This window comes from Danio rerio, chromosome 24 (assembly GCF_049306965.1).
Source record: "Danio rerio strain Tuebingen ecotype United States chromosome 24, GRCz12tu, whole genome shotgun sequence".
In the NCBI taxonomy this organism is placed as follows: Eukaryota; Metazoa; Chordata; class Actinopteri; order Cypriniformes; family Danionidae; genus Danio; species Danio rerio.
This window is the reverse complement of record NC_133199.1, coordinates 7,779,782-7,801,086: the sequence shown is the minus strand read 5'-3', so window position 1 is coordinate 7,801,086 and position 21,305 is coordinate 7,779,782. Positions and strand designations below refer to the sequence as shown.

At 35.6% G+C, this 21,305-nt stretch overlaps 1 protein-coding gene across 2 annotated transcripts in view; it reads left to right on the top strand.

Moving 5' to 3' along the window:
- The first annotated feature begins 2,099 nt into the window (after nucleotides 1-2,099).
- galnt11 (UDP-N-acetyl-alpha-D-galactosamine:polypeptide N-acetylgalactosaminyltransferase 11 (GalNAc-T11)) overlaps nucleotides 2,100-21,305 on the top strand; it is a 29,238-nt gene continuing 10,032 nt past the window's right edge. The window contains exons 1-8 of one of the 2 annotated variants that reach the window (NM_001076562.2): nucleotides 2,100-2,189; nucleotides 6,034-6,324; nucleotides 9,281-9,404; nucleotides 11,622-11,788; nucleotides 15,287-15,412; nucleotides 17,048-17,288; nucleotides 18,965-19,082; nucleotides 20,259-20,411. In NM_001076562.2, the coding sequence (NP_001070030.2) occupies nucleotides 6,072-6,324; nucleotides 9,281-9,404; nucleotides 11,622-11,788; nucleotides 15,287-15,412; nucleotides 17,048-17,288; nucleotides 18,965-19,082; nucleotides 20,259-20,411 (1,182 nt within the window). In that variant the 5' untranslated portion in view covers nucleotides 2,100-2,189; nucleotides 6,034-6,071. Of the gene's footprint in view, nucleotides 2,642-2,976; nucleotides 6,325-9,280; nucleotides 9,405-11,621; nucleotides 11,789-15,286; nucleotides 15,413-17,047; nucleotides 17,289-18,964; nucleotides 19,083-20,258; nucleotides 20,412-21,305 lie in introns of both variants that reach the window. The other variant, XM_073940441.1, reaches the window with a different exon arrangement.

The window sequence follows — 21,305 nt, the reverse complement described above, 5'->3', positions numbered from 1 at the left end:
AAACATGACAGGGGGCGCTAAACTGCGGTTTTCTCTGTGTTATTATCTATGATGTTTAACAGAGTAAATGAATGTTCACAGTATGTCTGATAATTTTTTTCTTCTGGATAAAGTCTTATTTGTTTTATTTTGGCAGTAATAAAAGCAGTTTTAAATAAATATATATTTTTAAAAATAATTTTAAGGTCACTAAATATCTCCTATAAGCAATATATATTTTTTCAATGGTCTACAGAACAAACCATCGTTATACAATAACTTGACTACCCTGACCTGCCTAGTTAACCTAATTAACCTGGTGAAGAATTTACATGTCACTTTAAGCTGTATATCTATCTATCTATCTATCTATCTATCTATCTATCTATCTATCTATCTATCTATCTATCTATCTATCTATCTATCTATCTATCTATCTATCTATCTATCTATCTATCTATCTATCTATCTATCTATCTATCACACACACACGACCTTTGACCTATAACCTAAACAACAAATAAATGTCAATCATGTCGTTACACATATTATTAATTTATTTCCCACCTATAAGAAATAAATTGATGTCCTCTATCTGTAGATACGTAGATGAAAAGGCGCTCTAGTGTACCTAGGGTGATAATGGTCTGTGTTCGAACTGGCTAAAATGTGCAATGACGTTAGCCGTTTCGAACATGACAGGGGGCGCTAAACTGCGGTTTTCTCTGTGTTATTATCTATGATGTTTAACGGAGTAAATGAATGTTCACAGTATGTCTGATAATATTTTTTTCTTCTAGAAAAGTCTTATTTGTTTTATTTTGGCAGTAATAAAAGTAGTTTTAAATAAATATATATATATTTTAATAATTTTAGGGTCACTAATTATCTCCTATAAGCAATATATATTTTTTCAATGGTCTACAGAACAAACCATCGTTATACAATAACTTGACTACCCTGACCTGCCTAGTTAACCTAATTAACCTGGTGAAGAATTTACATGTCACTTTAAGCTGTATATCTATCTATCTATCTATCTATCTATCTATCTATCTATCTATCTATCTATCTATCTATCTATCTATCTATCTATCTATCTATCTATTTATCTATCTATCTATCTATCTATCACACACACATGACCTTTGACCTATAACCTAAACAACAAATAAATGTCAATCATGTCGTTACACATATTATTAATTTTTTATTTCCCACCTATAAGAAATAAATTGATGCCATCTACCTGTAGATACGTAGATGAAGAGGCGCCCTCTAGTGTACCTAGGTTGATAATGGTGTTCGAACTGGCTAAAATGTGCAATGACGTTAGCCGTTTCGAACATGACAGGGGGCGCTAAACTGCGGTTTTCTCTGTGTTATCATCTATGATGTTTAACAGAGTAAATAAATGTTCACAGTATTTCTGATAATATTTTTTTCTTCTGGATAAAGTCTTAATTGTTTTATTTTGGCAGTAATAAAAGCAGTTTTAAATAAATATATATATTTTTAAAATAATTTTAAGGTCACTAATTATCTCCTATAAGCAATTTTTTTTTCAATGGTCTACAGAACAAACCATCGTTATACAATAACTTGACTAATTACCCTGACCTGCCTAGTTAACCTAATTAACCTGGATTTACATGTCACTTTAAGCTGTATATCTATCTATCTATCTATCTATCTATCTATCTATCTATCTATCTATCTATCTATCTATCTATCTATCTATCTATCTATCTATCTATCTATCTATCTATCTATCTATCAATTACACTCACATGACCTTTGACCTATAACTTAAACAACAAATAAATGTCAATCATGTCGTTACACTTATTATTAATTTATATTTCCCACTTGGATAATATCTGTGTAATATTTTTAAAAAAACATTATTTTAAGAATTATGTATTTTGTAACATCTGACCAGATTTTGGGGGAAAGTTGACATCCAGACTTTACTACACCTTCCGAAATTTCAAAGTGTAACAAATGAAATGTAATAAGCCACAGCCCACACCTATCCTTATCGACTGTATTACTGTTGTACATGTGTGGTGCCATTCTAAAAGCCCTCCAGCAGGCGGCAACAGACTCAGTCAGGCTCTGCGATGCCGTGTCTCCTCACCAGCGAGTAACGGGCAGTAGGATTGAGCGAAGGAGAGGAATGGACCTGTGAAAGACCTCTTCATCAGCGAGTGAGTGTCACTGCACTACACTGACATTATTACCCGAGTAAACATTTTAGAGGGGTTTAGATGAGTGCCAAATGACAATGCTGTCTACAACAAATGCTTTAATCGATGCAGCTAGCGAGTTAGCTCGTAGCTCGAAATGCCTATGTCTCAAAACTTGGTGAGATGCCTACACAGACAGCATGTTTGGGCGTCAGAGATTTACAAACCAGCAGGGATTTTTTGGTGCATTCCGATTGCAGTATATTTGGGTGGCATTGACGCCTATTTAGGGGACGTGTTAGGTTTTGAGACACATCCCGTGATTCTTTGACGTAAAGTTATGTTGTGAAATAAAAATCTTAGTATATTCTAATAAAGAATGGTGTCTAGATGGGCAACGTTAGCCAACGTAACTAGTTTTGTTGATTAGTTAGATTTGTTTTGACAATAAAAAGCTAAAAAAGTCGTGACATGTGTATTGTTTACCATGGTATTTTGAATATTCTGTCTGAAATAACAAGTATGCAAGTATGACTTCAAAACAGCATTATCACTATTTATTTGACTGTGAACATTGTTGTACTTTGATAGCCATTGACTGCTTATATGATATCCCTATTTACAAATTGTAAACAATACTTTTCTGAAATTATATTATTAAGGAGAAAGTCAGAATGTGTGAATATTAAATCAACTTTTAGCCAATAACTATCAAAGTACAACCATGTTTACAGTCAAATATGTAGTGATAATGTTGTTGTGAAGTCATACTTGCGTGTTATTTCAGACCGAATATTCAAAATACCATGGTATTTTTACATGGCATAGGGAGCATGTCACAGGATGTCACTGAACGAATGTTTGAATAAAAAAACCAGCTTTACCTCAGTCTAAACATAAACATGCCACATTCTACTAGGCATGGGTCGGTATAAGATTCTGATAGTATGATAACCTTAGATAAAAATATCACAGTTTCACAGTGTAATCACTGCTCTAAAAAAATATTTTTAAATGTTATAAATAAACAAAAACGTTCCCCCTTTGAACACAATATATTTTATTTTGAGAAATATTCAAATATTTTGGAACAGTAAACATGTCAGGCTAAATAATTCAAATGAATCACTGACTTCTGCGGTCTTCATTTGGTCCAAAACTACAAATTTATTTACAATTTATAACATCTTTGGATAACTTTTTTGCCGGAGATTCTAAAGAAAATAAAAATTAAAAACAAACAAACAAAAAAATCTTACACATACCTTAATAGCAGAAATTTTTGGCAGTTTTAAAACCTCGACTTCCAAACGACTTTTGTATTTGTCTGATGATTATATTTGTCTGACTAGTAGCATATTGCCATGGTCTATCATTGGCTACAATAAAGCTAGTAACAAATATTGTAGTACTTTAATAAAATGTATTTTAGATGAAGTATGTCCAATAATAAAGTCTGCCTATGTGAAGACGGGCGTATGGCAGCAAGATACTTATTTCATAATGTATATCATTGCCCTTTAGGACTCAAGTGTGAATTAAATATTTAAAAGAGGTGTAATTCCATATGATCGCAGCAACTGGTTTCACATTTCCATGGGTTCTCTTGTGTTACTGGCTCTGCATGGCTTTGCAGAATGACACGTGTTGTTGCAATGCAATGCAATGTGTCTAAACTATAAATTGATTGATTTTTACCCAGATGTGCTGCTCGTATTGCTGTTGAAAATGTTTCACACAGTACATGTTAATGATTGACCAATGCTTTTAAAATACAGAGGTCAGTCACTACACTACTGTAGTATAAATCTGCTTATGTCACAATTTTCATTTCTAAAAAATGCAGCATCCTAACTATTTTTTTTAGTAGCTTCTTTATTGGATGAGTGCGTTTTGCGTCTCATGCTATTGGGACTCAAAAATGTTTATATATTAAATAATATTATATAATAATATATAATATTAATGTGCTTAATGAATAATTGAGTGTATTAAATGTTTTACAAAAGAAAAGTACCAAGTTTTAAATTTTCTCTAGATCATTTTTTTATATAACCATTATAAACAAATCAAGCTATACATGTTTAGGAAATGCCCTATTTTTTATTTTAAAATGTACAAAATGCCTCATTGTTGCTTGTTTTAAGTGACACCAAATACATTTGTAATGTTATAAAATCCTAACAGCAAATCTTGATTCCTGAAATACTGTAATATTACAGTTATAATAATAAATGCTTCTTAAGCACCAAACAAGACTCCAATAGTGACTGTGAAAATTTTAGTTTTGTTTTTATGAGAATAAATGACATTTTTAAATATACAAAATGCAAAACGGGGATCAGTTATACTTTCAATATCATCATTTTTACCATATTGTTGTTCAGTAAAATTCCTGCCAGTATTCCTTGCAAGTAGTAGTACTACTAATAATAATTGCCATACATCTTTTCAAACCATCTGATATCTCAAGTCAAGCTTTTTTATTCCACTACGTGTGTGGACATTCAGTGGAACGAAATGTTGCGTCTGGTAGGATCACAGTGCTACATAAATAAACAATCCTAAATATGAACACAACACTGGAGGTAAGAGCCATTTTCAATAAGCAATATCACACTCTTAGCAGTGTGATTTGGCTGTATATCGGCACTGGTGGGAGGTGTGCATGCCTTAGTGTCTCACCAGTGACGATACACAGCCATATCGCACTGCTCCGAGTTTTATATTGTGTGTATGCAACAGTTCAACAGCATAATCATGTATACAAAAAGAAAATCAAACTTGTAGGGTTTAAAAATCCTTGCGTAATGATTCTCTAGCGTAATATCTAAAGTTAGCACAAAACAGATGAGTTTCCTCACATTTTAGGATTAATAGGCTGAACTGCATGAAATGCCATCAGTCTCCAAAGATTTCCCAGTATTTATCTATTGCAATGGATCAATTAACTCCGAAAAACCAAAGCAAACACTTTCAGATTACCATGGTATAAATACAACACTACACCATACAGAAGAGAGAGATCGATTCAGAATGTCACTTAACTGTTTTATAACGATTTAATCAGCTGTTGTTTGAAATTCACGCTGAGTTTTTCACCTCTAAGTACTTATTATGCTGTCTCTGTCTATGTGGCGGAACGTCAAAAGTATTTGCTCTGCTCAGTATGACAGGCGGATAGATGCCGACGCACTGTATCTCCAAATTTATAAATATTTAAAATACCCACTATCCTTACAAATAACCTGCAAAGTTGCAATCCAAACAGCTACATTATTGCCTAAAAAGCCCTTAAGAGTACATTGTTGTCCAACAGCTGCAATATTTGTCAAACTGTAGTGTGTTTATTAATCTGCTGTCAGTCTATGTGGGTGGAGTAATACAGAAGGGTGAAGAGGCTGTATAAGTGCTGTTATTGCAGAATATTACACAGCTATAAGCCAATCAGAATCAAAAATCAGACAGAACTGTTGTATAAACTTAACAAGTAGTATCGAAATCTGACTATACTATACATAACCTAAACTATACACATAACCCATTACTTTACAATACTTTTACTCAAGACAGAACAATATTATGCAATATATTGTGCTTAAGAGGTATTTTAAAATTGAAGAAAACAAGTAGTGCAACATGATTTGTGTTCACAGGTAAACATTGTTTTTCTTATTGAGTTCTGGTAAGATGGAGTTTAAGTAAATTGTCTGGTGGTGCATATAGAAAAAAAGTGTTTCAACAGGTGGTTTGTCATACCCACTCATCTGTGTAAAGCACACTTTAATAATGCACAATTGCCAAGTTATCTCCACTTGTTTTTACATGGACTCATGCTTGATTCTTTATCTTCAATGTGTTTTAGGGGCCTGATAATGGCCAGCCAAGGATGCTAGCATTACCATGGGCAGCGTCACTCTGCGCTACTTTTGTTATGGTTGCCTCTTCACCTCCGTGACCTGGTCGATTCTTCTGTTCCTCTATTTCAACCTCAGCCAGGAAAGCCGACTATCCTTCAGAAATGTGCCCGTCCAGGGGCAGCACCGTTTTCAGCCTCGTTTTACGCGTGGCCCTGCAGTCCAGCATAGAGATGGGAGTCAAGTGCGTAAAGGCCAAGCACTGGAAGCCGTCAAGCCAGATCTCTCTCCAGAGCTGGGTAAGTGGATATTCCAGCTCTAAATCTATGTGTGTGTTTTCCTTTTAGTGCTGGACCAGTTATTTTTATTTATTTATTTTTTATTATTACATCTTCTTACAACCCCAAATCAGAAAAAGTTGGAAAACTTTATAAATTTAATAAAAAGAAAAAAGGAATTTCTAAAATTACTTTCAGTTGTTTTTCATTGCAGACAATACAACAGCACATTTTTTAATGCGATCCTCATGATTTTTTTAAATAAACATGCATTCCAATTTTGCTTCTTGCAACACATTTCAAAAAAAGTAGGAACAGTAAAGCGTTTACCTCTTCGTAATGTTGCCATTTTTAGTGCCCTTGTCCATACTTACTGATATTCCTCCAGATTCCTTGAATCTTTTAATGATGTTATGCTCTGTTTCTATCTTTATTTGAGGAACATTGTTTTCAAACATTTCATAAATTTTTATCACATATTTGTTGGCAAACTGGCGATTCTTGGCTAATCTTTGCTCCTAAAGGAATAGACTTTTCTAAAGCTGCAAGGTCACACTGGACTTTTCTTCCCATTGACTGCCATTCATACGCACGCGAATGCGTTAGAACGGAAACGCAAGTTCGTGCGTCAAGTTTCACAGTTCACTGCGTTGCAAAGTTCAAACTTGGTGAACTCTGACCTGTGAAATTGCATTACTTGACTGCGTGAGACCAATCGAAGATCAAATCATGACCTCTCTGGACAGAAATTTTAAATATAGATCAATCGCTCGCTTTTTTTAAATGTCTAATCATCTTATTTAATCCCACCTCTTTTCGCAGTGTCATTCGACAGAATTTTGCAAGCTCTCTAAAACTCTAGTGTGACTGCGGCATTAGATGCTGCTTTTGTAGCAAATCATAATTACAATCACCTGTTGACATCACCTGTTTCGAATCACATCATTATTTAAGCAATTTACCTGATTACTAGCCCTAAACTGCTCCTGTCCCAACTTTTTTTGGAATGTGTTGCAGGTCTGAATGACAGGAAAGTATGCATATTTACAAATAAAATTAAATGATACAAAAGATTTATTGTGCAACATTATTACTAAATCAAATTAAATATTTGGACAAGGAACAGTAGCCGAGTTTGCAGTCAAACGTGAAGCAAATATTATTTTTAATGTTAAATTTAATTATCAAATGTGAATTAAGTGTGTTTCCATCAAGTTGTTAGAGCGGCTGACTGTAGTATTTGATAGCCTACAGTAAACGAGAAGTATAATTGAGTCACATGAGTGGAATGTTTGCTATGTCTGAGTTTAAAACCAGTTGTAACCAGCAGGCCCATGTCATATACAGTACAGATACTTAATAAATAAATAACCCACTATTAATTAAGAGCATTAACGTATGCTACATTGTTTTTGTTTTCACAAGCTTTGGAGACGTTACATAAATTACGCTTTTAAGTATGTCACCTATAGCTTTCGTCATGAGGCCGTGTTCAAAATGGCATCAATGTTTTCAAAGTGCACTGCGAATTGAGCGCAATTGTAAACACGAAGATTGCTAAAAATAAACTGTAAAAATACCTTAAGCACATTGCACCTAAGAAAGATGACTTTAATGCTTTTTTATTTTTAAGCATTCCAAGTTTAAATGTTAGAATGTTCCAAATGAATAGGACATAGGGGGGATACGTGGGAATAGAACACAGCCAGGAACTACAGCTCCAGAGGTGTAATTGCAAATGCACAAGTTTGCGACGCAGTTTGCAAATGTTCGTTGGAACGATGGATTTGGGAAATGGCAAATTAACAAACTATGTTTGTAACGACGAAACTTGCGACCTTAGTTGGCTAACGACGGTTTTGGGAAACGCACTCCAATTAAAAAGTGAACCCCAAACTTGTCCAATTTATTTCTAAAATAAAGATATTTTAAAAATGTCAAAAATAAACCTTCAATATATTAATTAAATTGTAAACCTACAGACTTTCCTCTGTGAAATACATATATTTTGCAGTCATTAGTAAAATAAAAATCCTGGAGAGTCCTGCTAAGCTGTTACTATGGAAACAAAAACAGCCACTCAGACGTCTCTCTTTTTGTGCCCCTGCTTTTCACAAAAGTGTGCTTTGTCTTTCATCATTCTAGCAGTTTTTATCAATGGTAGAATATGAATTTGGTAGAGTAAAAACAGTCAATGCAACTGTGTCAATTTAATTAATGCAACATGTCAAACCTTTAACCTGTGGAATTAAAAAACGGAAAATTTCCCAAGTCTGTGGTGAAACTGTGGATTTGGCAACCCTAGGGGTGTCAGAAACCCAGCTAGTATTTGACATATTGGGGGATGGGCATAGTGCAAATGCTTTAAACATTTTCATTTTTGAAAGCTGTCTATTCCAGATATGATTAAATGATTAGTGGTTTTTGTTTTGCTTCTGCATTTTTTTAATTCTCATGTTTTGAGTTCAATTGTTCTAAAACATCTAGCATTACAGCAGAATGCCAAGTTGATACTTCACTGTGTTCTTTTATACTTGTAGTTCGTCTAACAGGTAATCAGAAAAGTCTGCATTCCTGCTTTTACAAGATTCAATGGTTTGAAAAAGGTTTCCTTGACAGAAAAGAGGAATAGACACCTATTGCTTTTGTTATGCAGTTGCAGCGATTTTAGAATGAATTTAAGTCTTGTCAGTTATTAAGAAATTAAATTTCAGATCATTTTAAAGGGAGCCACTGTGCAGACCTGGGATTGTATTGCCAGATTGCCAGCCTTTGTAGGTATTCTGCAGTGAAGCAGGTTCTGGAACAGCTTTTGTTGCCATGACAACACATCTTCCACACATACTGTATTCCGAAATTGAATCAATCCAAGTGTTTACAACACCATCTGTCCTACACTGCGGACTCTTCTTGGTCCAATGAAAGATGAAGCATTAATTATTATTATTTGAAAGATTCCTCTGATTTCTGATTCCAGGAATGATTTTTAACAAGCAGGACCAAGAGGTACGAGATATGGGCTATCATAAGCACGCCTTCAATGTACTCATCAGTAACCGGCTCGGCTACCACAGAGACGTCCCAGACACCAGGACTGACAAGTACGAGCATTTGTTTAAATCAGTATTTCAATTTCATATTTTCTGTTTACACTTTAATGGCCACTTTATTACAAACTCCTTGCTAATACTGCCTTATGACATTAGAACCGGCCCTAAGGGCTGAGAAATAATTATGCAATAAACCCCTTCAAGCAACCTGCCTCTTAATTGAAAGTAGTTTACAAATGACAACAATTTAATTAGTAGCTGGTGGAGAAAATCAGTACCCACCCTACATTAAAAAGATATATATAATAACAAATAATAACTTGACTTCTATTTAATCGATTAAAAAAGTGGCTGAAGGTAGATTTTAGATTCAATCATCACAAATACTGCAAAAGACTGATTAGAACCCTCATGGAACCAAGATTCTCATAGAAATCAGTCAAGTTTGGGGAAGGAAAAATCATGGTTTGGGGTTACATTCAGCATGGGGGTGGGTGAGAGATCTGCAGAGTGGATGGCAACATCAACAGCCTGAGGTATCAAGACATTTGTGCTGCCCATTACATTGCAAAGCACAGGAGAGGGCAAATTCTTTATCAGGATAGCGCTTCTTCTCATACTTCAGCCTCCACATCAAAGTTCCTGAAAGCAAAGAAGGTCAAAGTGCTGCAGGATTGGCCAGCCCAGTCACCAGATGTGAGCATTATTGAGCATGTCTGGGGTAAGATGAAGGAGGAGGCATTGAAGATGAATCCAAAGAATCTTGATGAACTCAGGGAGTCCTGCAAGTACGCTTTCTTGGCCATTCCAGATGATTTGAGTGATTCGAGTCATTGCAGGGATGTATGAATGCAGTCCTCCAAGCTCATGGGAGTGATACACAATATTAATTCTTTCTCCTCTGCACCATGACTTTATATTTTGTACTGTACATTATTTCTGTTTAGTGACAAGACTTTTGTCTAAGCAAATGCAGACCTTAAACTCCTTATTAAATAATTAAAAATCAAGGCATGATCATATTTGATTTTGGTGAAATAAGCGTAATCTAGAGGCCTTCGCCTTTCATATAAGCCACTTTTTATATCAAATGTTCAACTAGAAGTCAAGTTATTATTTGTTATTCCTAAAACTTCTCAGGGAGAGTGGACATGTTTATCAGAAAAACATTAAAGTAAGAAAAAAATGTGTAATTAAAGTGACTACATGGCAAGTTACAGATTTCCACAGATTGTTTAACCCACCATTGAATCTATACATTTACTGATGTAAATGTGTAAAAAAAATATTTTTATTCAGTTTTAATTTTATTTTAATTTCAGTAATGTTAAAAACTAATATCCAAATGGTTATTTTTTTTTATGTATAACAGAGTTTGTAAAGTAATATTTTCTGTCTTTTAGTAGATATATTTTATGAGAGACTTGCTTTGTTTTCCAAACAAGTGGATCTAATTGGATTTGCATTGAAAATTTTAAATAAAAGCTAAAAATATATTTTTTATTTCATGTTTTAACATTTTAGTTACTAAACTTTCAGAATAAATATGCAGATTTATTATTTGTACAAAATTATGCACATAAATATCCAAAAATGTCCACAGGTTCTGTCTGGCCATTGTTATATGATCATTTTTAGTTAAATGAATAGTTCACCAAGGAATAAAAATTGTAATTCACCCAAATTAAGTGAGCTATTATTTACTCTTCCTCAGGTTGTTCTGTTTTATTTTTCACATTAAATTATTTTGATGGAATATAAAGGAATATTTGGATTTTAAAATGTAGTGACCATGTCAGGATAAAATATTCTACATCATAATCAAGCCGTGTGAAAAAGCAGATTAAAACTTGTGTTGTCATTCCCAGAAATGTAGATCGCTTCTGAATTTCTGAAATGTCACAAGCTTTGTTATTCCTAGCTGTTTTAATACTGTATGTGGCATTTCAGAGGTAAAGCAGATGGGGAATTTCTCTTCAGTGAATGACAAGAAGTTTATATGGAGCTCTTAAATATCTGTCATTGTGTTAAAAATGCCATCTAAGATGCATCAGAAATAATCCCTTTGTGTTTCACGCTAAACAACAAGGTTTGACGTATTGGTAAATAATTACACAGTTTTTATTCTTGGGTGAACCATTATTTGCGACCTAGAAAAATGAGCATTTTACGAGGTCGAAGTGCAAAACCTCTCATGTTGTGTAAATAGATATTTAAGAGCAGCCGTAATACTGCTGTAAATCATCCCGTGATTACTCTTCCCAACAGGTGCAGGGACAGGGCTTATTCAGTGTCCTTGCCCACAGCCAGTATAGTGATCTGTTTCTTCAATGAGGCGTTCTCTGCCCTCCTGAGGACCGTTCACAGTGTGCTGGATCGCACACCAAACTACCTGCTCCATGAGATCATACTGGTGGATGACCACAGTGAACTGGGCAAGCTGCTTTACTTCTCTGAACATGTTTTGGTCTACTGAAGCAGATCATGATAATGTTTGACGTATTGGATGTGACCTTAACTTTAATGAACAACCATTCAGTCCAAAGACTCTCAAAAGGCATTTGTGATGTCTCCAGACAAAAAAAAAAAAACTCTTTCATGTTACAAAAGTTAAATTTGGTTTAATAATAGGCATAAATAAAATGTATTTATGTAAATGTCTTTGGAAAATGCTTTTAAAGGTCTCCCTGAAGTGCTTTGAAATGTGCATTTTTATTTGATTTTGCACGTAATCTTAATCGAAACAGGGTGGGACATAGTGTAGCTCCTCCCCTTAACACAGCCAATAGCATTTTGTTTTATTACCGCTCTGCCAGTGAGAGTGAGTGGATGAGCTCAAGTGCATCAAATGTGAAGCGTCTTGAAGGGGGCGGGGCATGTCAGATGCTAGAGAGCACTTGATTGGTTATAAATTGATGAGAAACTGAAATATGCGGTGACGTGTAAAAAAACGTTGATCCATTTAAGTGGAAGTGATCTTCTAAACCTGAATTGTGTCACTGTTTTGGAGCACACTAGCTTATAGATATCCTAAAAACTAACAAGGCTGATACTAACATCTTAAAAATGTTTATTTTATGGGAGCTTTAACTGCTATTAGTTCAGCAGTAGTTCAGTACGCTATTAACTTTCCTGAAAAAATATATAATTAACTTGGTAAAGCATTGAAGAGAGTGAAGGGGTTGATGTATCACTACCTGAATGCATTTAATCAAGAGTGTTTAAACTAGGGACCCACACAGGGTCAATGGGGTCATAGTTGATTCCTGGGTCAGTTTAGAGAAGAACAAAAACATTGTATAACTGTTAAGGCCCAATCCTAAATCTACCCCTTTACCCTTACTCATTTTGTGCATTCTCATGAAGGAGTAGGGGTGTCCCAATTCCCTTTAGCTTGAAGATGTAGGGCTGAGGGGAAGGGCTAGATAGCCCTCGAAACAGAGATTTTTCTAGACCACACTCGAAACCAAAGGGGTTCGAAAATTTCACAGAATACACCATCTACAATGGCAGCGTGCCTGCACACGGAAGTCAGGAGATCCACAAATGAGTATTTTTGTCATTATTATGATTTTTTTTTACAACAAACAAGCACGTGTTTTAATACATTCATAATGGCGTTCGTGTTTTACTTTCATGCTTTAAAAAAAAACACAAAAATAAAAGCAGCTAAATTTTGCTATCTATAATGCCTAATATTAACTCCTGTATAGTAGTCCCACAACAATTTGTCACTCGATGATACTCGAATACCCTGTCAGAAAAGTCTAGTGGCTGAGAGTGACTTTTTTTTACAGTGTCTGGTGTAACGTTAATGTTGTTTTCGTGTGTTAACATTGATTAATATGGCCATGGTGTAAATGCACAGTACAGTTACGATCTTATTGCCGCATTATATTGCTATGAAAACATGACACGCGCGAATGGCACGATATGCGTGAATGGCGCGGCACGAATTGAGCATTTTGCGCGAATTGCTCGAGTTCAAAAATCTGAACTTAAGCAAACATTCACGCCGCGTTAACCTATCAGGAGCTTGCTCTTGTAGGGGCGTGATTGTGACGTAGGGCCTGTTGTTGGTGTCCCGGTGGAAATCAAACTGGGCTTGGCTCAGTCAGAAGCACTGCTGAAAGCCTCTATTATTTAGGTTAAGTTTATGGAGGAGTTGATGAGCTCACAGAGCTTAATGCAACTTTAAAAGCATTTAGTGGACTCATACACAGCCCTAAACGCATCGTCGCTGTTTTTCAGCCTTCATAAAGCACGTAAACACAGTTATTTTCTTAATAAAATCCATGTTAGCCATTTAGCAATGAAGCTAGAGTCACCGGGCAGACAGAAGCCCTGCCCAACTGCGAATCTGCGTCTGTTCTGAAGCGGATTTGACGCGTGAATGAAGCAAGTGAATTTAATTCACAATCTAGGTTATTTACGCACGAATAGCGCGATTTATCCACGCGTTCCACGTCTGGTGTGAACGCAGCATTAAAGAGACAAATAACCTTTTAAGGTCATATATCTTTTAGATTAAAGGTATAGTTCACCCCAATAGGGTATATGCCGAAGCATGCTAATAGGACTTTTAATTTGCCAGTAACCTGGGTTAAGCGCTTCCGGCGAATTGAATGCCAATGCAAAATCCGGTGCGTTTAAGGTCTGTTTTCTTTAAAAATCAGCGATCTCCACTAGCTGAGTGATATCCGATTTAAAGTGGGTCTCAGATTGTACAAGAAGCACTGCATTAAATAACATTTCCCCGCCATATCTTTATAATATGAACATTTATTTTACCCCAGTATATTCAATGGAGCTTCTGCGTTAGCCTGCCGATTCTGACGGGCGCGTGCGAGTAAACAGCTTTTTGCCTTGTTTTACGCTTGAGCAACTAAATAAATGCTAAAGTTTATTTTACTGAATGTATTTTAATGACATTACAACATCGATGCTGTATAAGGAACCGTATAAAATGGAAAAAAGTTCACAATAACAGGTCACCGGAAGTGTATCAGCATGGGAACAGCACTGGCTCGGCATATACCCTATTAAAGTTCTGTCACCATTTACTCTACCTTCACTTATTTTAAACCTGCTCTAGTTTCTGTCTATGCTGGGTAAATAGGAAGATATTTTGCAGAATGATAGAAACTTATAGCCATTGACTTTTACAGTATTTCTTTCTTGCTGTGGATGTTATTGGCTACCTGTTTTCAATTTCTTTTCACAATATCTTCAATAGAAGAAAGAAACTCAGCAAATTTGTAACCGGTTGAAGTTGTGTCAACTAACAATAATAAACACATAACATATATATTAAACATTCCATGAAATTAAAATAAAGTTGTTGTTTTTTTTTATAGATGTTAGAATCAGCATTGTTAGTTTTTAGGACATCCATAATCTAGTGTGCCTCAAAACAGTGACAAAATTTGAGTTTAGCAGATATAAAATTGATATAAGCATGTAAAGTCTCAATTCTGCCTAAATGGATCCACGGTTTTATTCACGTCACCTTAGACTTCAGTTTCTTATCAAATCTTGACCAATCAAATGCTTTCTAGTATCTGACATGCCCCGCCCCCTTCAAGATACTTCACATTTGATGTGCTTGAGCTCAAAGGGCAGGATCTTCTACACTATGCCCCACCCTCTCCATGTTTTGGTTGAGATTACGTCAAACATTGAATAAAAATGCACATTTCAAAGCATTCACAGGAGCTTTAAATATCATTTAAAATTTAGCTAAAAGCTAAAATTAAAATATTAAAAAAAAACATTTTAGTTGTAATCTGAGGCATAAGGAAGCTTACAGATTCTCTGTTTTTTTCTAGCCTTTAAAGAAATTCGAAAGAAGGACAAGTGAGAAAAGGGTTAGGATTAAAATAACTTCAGGCTGTCAGTTTTACTCATCAGCTGTCACTCTCTATGTTTTGCAGATGATCTGAAGGAAGACTTGGATTCTTACGTTCAGCAGCACCTGCAGAAGAAAGTAAAGGTGGTTCGTAATGAGAAGAGGGAGGGGCTGATCCGCGGGAGGATGATTGGTGCATCTCATGCTACAGGTTTGAATATAATGGGGTAGTTCACCCAAAAATGAAAATTCTGCCATAAAGTCCTTATGTAATTAAAATTTACAATGTTGATTTTGCTAGCAAATTTTTTATTTTTTTTGGTGAACAATTCACCGGTGCAAGTTAATTCACTGAAAAAAAATTCCTTAAACGGTCTCGTTCTTAATCCTGTCAGTGTGGTCAACTGTGGTAGTATCTTTTAAAGGGCACCTATGGTGAAAAATCTACTTTTCAAGCTGTTTGGACATACATGTGTGTAAGTCTCCGTAGTAAAGCATATAATCATATCGACAAGACAGGAAGAGCGCAAAGCAACCGGGAATAAAAGGTCTGTTCAGTTTGCTAGGATCATCAATCATCATCAAATGTGATCAAGAGTGAGTTTTACAAGTTTAACATGTTTTAAAACGTGTGCACGTGTGTAATGAAGTATAGCCTTTCACTTCAGATTTAATTGATCAGCACAGCCTCGTGTCTCTCTCACTGTCTCTGTGTGTGTGTGTGTGTGTGTTTGCGATATGTATGTGTGTGTGTGTGTGTGTGTGTGTGTGTGTGTGTGTGTGTGTGTGTGTGTGTCTGCGTGTCTACACTATGTATTTGCGTAAGTGTCTGCGCTATGTGGGTGTGCTATGTGTGTGTGTGTGTCTGCCTGCGTGTCTACGCTATGCATGTGCGTAAGTGTCTGCGCTACGTGTCTGTGCTGTGTGTGCGTGAACTCATTGTTGCAACTCCACAAAAAATGCTAATAATAATTAGCGAATAAGTTCTTTCTGTAGTATTTCTCTCAAACGTTATGTGAGATCTGCTTCCTGAGGCAGCCGAGGGCGTGTTGAGGCATGTTGCTTACCGGCACGTGGGATCGGTGGGCAGGAATGACTCGCCTTAAAGGCCCAGTGCAAAAAAACAGCAGCAACCTTTTCCCAGCTATAATACAGAAATTTCAAACAGCTATAATAAATACTCTGATGGGTGTTTTGAGCTGAAACTTTACAGACACATTCTGGGGACACAAAAGACTTATAATAAATTTGAAAAAAGAGGTAACCTATGTGCCCTTTAATTAGGCAAAAAAAAAAAATCAGCTTTTTCTACACCTGTTATGCTCTCTTATATTATATGCCTATTAAGCAGGGATACAATCAGCCAGCGCAGTCGTCCCTCCAGAGTAAAAGGTTTTGTTTACCTTCAGGCGTTCACTGGCATTTTCCTGCACGTGAGTTCTGACCAATCAATATGCAGTTTAGGAAATATGTTCAACAACATCTGGCCAATGAGAGATGTGGATTTTGTCAGATGACTGCATTTTGGTTCGTTTCAACTGGTTCGGACCAGAGCTAGCAGTGTGGTGTGAAAACGACCCAAAGACGGCAGAAAATGCAACAATGTATCATTTATTGTGCTTGGTCCAGACCAAATGAATCGAACTACAGATGTGAAAGCACCCTTACTGAACAAGAACAAACCTCTTTGGTTCTTCCCCTCAAGCAAGCATGTTTGAGCCTCCATATACCATCTATTTTAAACACTTATTTGCTTATTTTGTTCTTTAAGTCACATAATTAGAAGATCAGTCTGTGTTATTGTTATTATTGTATCCTTCTATAAAGCTGTCTTTATGTCTTTCAGGTGAGGTGTTGGTGTTTCTGGACAGTCACTGTGAGGTGAATGAGGCCTGGCTCCAGCCTCTGCTCACCCCTATTAAAGAGAACAGGAAAACTGTGGTGTGCCCAGTCATCGACATCATCAGCGCAGACACACTAGTATACACCCCTTCTCCTATCGTTCGAGGAGGATTCAACTGGGGCTTGCACTTTAAGTGGGACCCAGTGCCCATGTCCGAACTCAACAGCCCTGATGGAGCCATTAGGTATTACCAGTGTGCATTACATTACGGTGGTATATAAACTGCTCATGTTTTGGAGAAATCTGCATCTGCAATCTGCATTCTCACCTAAAGAGATTAAGCAATGAGTAAATAGTTTTATTTGGAATAACTGTATGTAATAAAGCAGTACATTTTTGTTTGTTTTTTTTTTATTACGGTCAAACCCGTGCATAGTACTGTGGCCTACCCACTGCTACCCTGAAACTGATGTCATGGATGAGGATGAAGTCCAACATTGTAGCCGTGTGGTCATAGACTGTATTGTTTAGTATCTCACAAGATGGATTCTTGGAACAGAATTTGAACAATAGAGTTGTCTGTGTTATACTGAGCTCTTTTGTCAGCCCTTTTACCAGTCAAATCTTTAGACGCAAATCTATTCTGTTTCCCTTTAGGTTAACCCTCATGTTAATTTCAACCTTAATTTGGAGATTTTTTCATCCATTTTAGGGTGATTTTGTGTCTTTATTTGGCCAACTTTCTCTGTTTCAGCTAGCAGAATGATTTTTTGGTGACAAATCTTATTTTGACACATATTTTGAGAAAATACTTAAATTTTTTTTTTTAACTCAACAATACACTCTGGGCCAATTTACTAGTCTTTTGTTATGTTCGGGATGAAAACATCCACTGAACTAAACTCCTGTAAAACTGCATCAGATAAATATATTTTTCAATTTTTTTGGCATAAATCTGCTAATCAACCTCAGTCCTGATCAAAACTACTAAATTGCTTAGTAAATAACAGGATTTTAACTCTTTAATTGCCAAATTCACAAATGATGTCACTGAATTGGTAAAAAAGCACACACAAAATGACCTAATTTCAATATAAATGTCAATTGTGGGCTGGTATTTTTATAATCTTTAATCAAAGTCTTGGGCATTTGTAACAACATTGTCTTTGTTGCTTTGTTTTTGATTAATGTTCATTTTTTCTCCCTAATTTTCCATAGGTGGCTGTTTTTGCCCCATTGACTTCCATTATAACCACAATTTTTTTATTACAAAACCATGACACCATATAATCATGCAGTTTTGATTTACGCTCATTATCCTTTAGTTTGTATCTTTCAGGTTGTTTCTTAGTCTGTATTTTGTTTTGTCTTTTGCATGTTATAATTGTACACGCGATGTCATTTTTTTTTTTTGATTGGCGTGCATTATTTTTTGGTCTGCCACTGCAATGCGTTTGGCAGGATTTTGATCTCATACAAACCCCCATCCCCCTACATGGTAATTGCATGGTAATAAGTTTTGAATGAGCATGATTTCTGCAGAAGTCCTGGAGGATGTAATAAATAGACATTTCAATTAATTCCAGACTCTGCATTATCAAATTATGCCTTTGTTTGTAAAACAAACTCTTTTTTTTGGTGACAAAATGACATATTGTGCCTTTAGAATTAAAATATGAAACCAAATTATTGGCCAAAGATATTAAACTTAATTAAAACTTTCTCTTTCTCTCTTTCAACTCTTTAATTTTACCAAAAATGAAATAAATTTTAGGTATTTAAAAGTAAATAAGTTAACGAAAAAACATTTTGTACTTGCCAAGGATAATAATTATAATACAGTTATGTGAAACATATCAAGTTAAGTTTTTCCATGCTGATTTGCACAAGCTCACTAACTTTCATCACGTTTTTCTGTAGGTCTCCTACGATGGCAGGTGGACTCTTCGCCATGGACAGAAATTACTTTTATGAGCTTGGTCAGTACGACCGTGGCATGGATATATGGGGTGGAGAGAACTTGGAAATATCTTTTCGGGTAAATTGTTTGTTTCACTAGGGGTGTTTAATACACGGAGATCTACCCTTTTGCATCAGTCAGCTCTTGCTTTTGTCAAACAAATCTAAACTAGCTAATTAAGATCTTCAGGAACTTTTCATAATAACTGACAGGGCTGGAACTGAACTCTGAAGCTAGGTAGTTCTCAAGTGGTTTGTCTTGAATTGCATGCTTCCCTACTGTATAGTATGTGGGCTGAAAAGTATTTGAAAAACACCAGACAAGAAGTGTCTGGCTGACCTACTTATGGCATTTTGAATACTTTGCTTTCTCTTGAGGATAACATTAGAGTAATTAGTGTTTAAATTAAATGCTTAATACTTTGGAAATGAATTTTATCACATAAATATTCTAACCTGTGGTAATAGTTGGTTGTAAACTGTGAAGCCTGTGTACAGACTGTCAAAATCGCCTTACAGAGATGAACAGGCAAATTGTCAAATCAAAATAAAGATACAGTAGTCAGAATTATTAGCCCCCCTTTGATTTTTTTTTTCTTTTTTAAAAATTTCCTAATTGATGTTTAACAAAGCAAAGAAATTTTCACAGTATGTCTGATAATATTTTTTTTCCTCTAGAAATTGTATTTCTAAATTAAAATTTTAGTTTTATTTGTTTTATTTTGGCTAGAATAAAAGAAGTTTAATTAAAAAAAAAAAACATTTTAAGGACAAAATTATTATTAATAATTAATAATAATATATATATATTTTTTTTTCTAAAGTCTACAGAAAAAAACATCATTATACAATAACTTGCCTAATTACTCTAACTTGCCTAGTTGACCTAATTAAACTAGTTAAGCCTTTAAATGTCCCTTTAAGCTGTATAGAAGCGTCTTAAAAATATCTAGTCAAATGTTATTTACTGTTATCATGACAAAGATAAAATCAATCAGCTATTAGAAATAAGTTATTAAAGCTTTTATGTTTAGAAATGTGTTGAAAAATATATCGGTATAATTATTTTTACTGAAATCAGAGAATTGCGATATGCCATTAAAGTATTAAAATATATACTTTCACCTTACATTTGATGGATTCAGATGTAAAAAAAAAAAAGTGTATATAAAAGTTTGTTAACCGCTGATTAAGACAAGTTTATTTCATGTTTGGGACCAAAAGTATAACTGGCTTGAACTATATTTCTCAACAGATTTGGATGTGTGGAGGCCAGTTACTGATCGTTCCCTGCTCCAGGGTGGGGCACATCTTCCGCAAGCGCCGGCCGTATGGGTCACCTGGAGGTCAGGATACAATGGCTCATAATTCCCTGCGTTTGGCCCATGTCTGGATGGATGACTATAAGGTAAAGAACAGTAGCATAATAGTAATAACAATTATTATTTCTGGGCGTCACGGTGGCGCAGTGGGTAGCACGGTCGAATCACAGCAAAAAGGTCACTGGTCCGAGCCTCTGCATTTCTGTGGAGTTTGTATGTTTTCTCCGTGTTGACGTGGATTTCCTCCGGGTGCTCCGGTTTCCCCCACCAGTCCAAAGACATGTGGTACGGGTGAATTGGATAAGCTAGATTGTCTGTATGTTTGTGAATGAGATTGTATGGATGTTTTCCAGTGATGGAAGGTAATTCGCTGCATGGAACATATGCTGAATATGTTGGCGGTTCATTCTGCTGTGGCGACCCCTGATTAATAAAGGGACTAAGCTGTAAAGAAAATGAATGAATGAATAATCATTTCTCAATGTGTTGAAATGTAGTTTCTAATGATTCTGTTTGTTTGCTGTCAGTAGAGTTTTCCAACAGTTCAGTAGGGCATTCCTGCCTTAGGTTTGGGGTTTTCACACATGATTTCAGAGTTTGACCTCTCATTGTAAAGACCAATGAGTGCTGCTATTACATGACCTATTACATGACATGGTGTCCACCCTGACCCTGATTCTTTAAAGTCACTCAATAAATTGATTGTTTTTTGGCGTGTTGAACATTGTCAGCTGTGCTGCTAAACGTTGTCCATTGCTTTTGGCAACCCATAACACACGTGCACTGTGCTGCATTATTACATGATGGAGATGTGGGGAGTACATGTGTGTATAAATTGGATGCCTTTGTATTGCATACTGTACAGAACTTCAAAGCTTCCTCATAATTGGCTCCTCGTCTAAGAGATAATTGACCCAGTTAGAGAAGAATCTAATAACCTGTCAGACACATTAAACTCTGCTTCAGCCGGTTATTCTCTG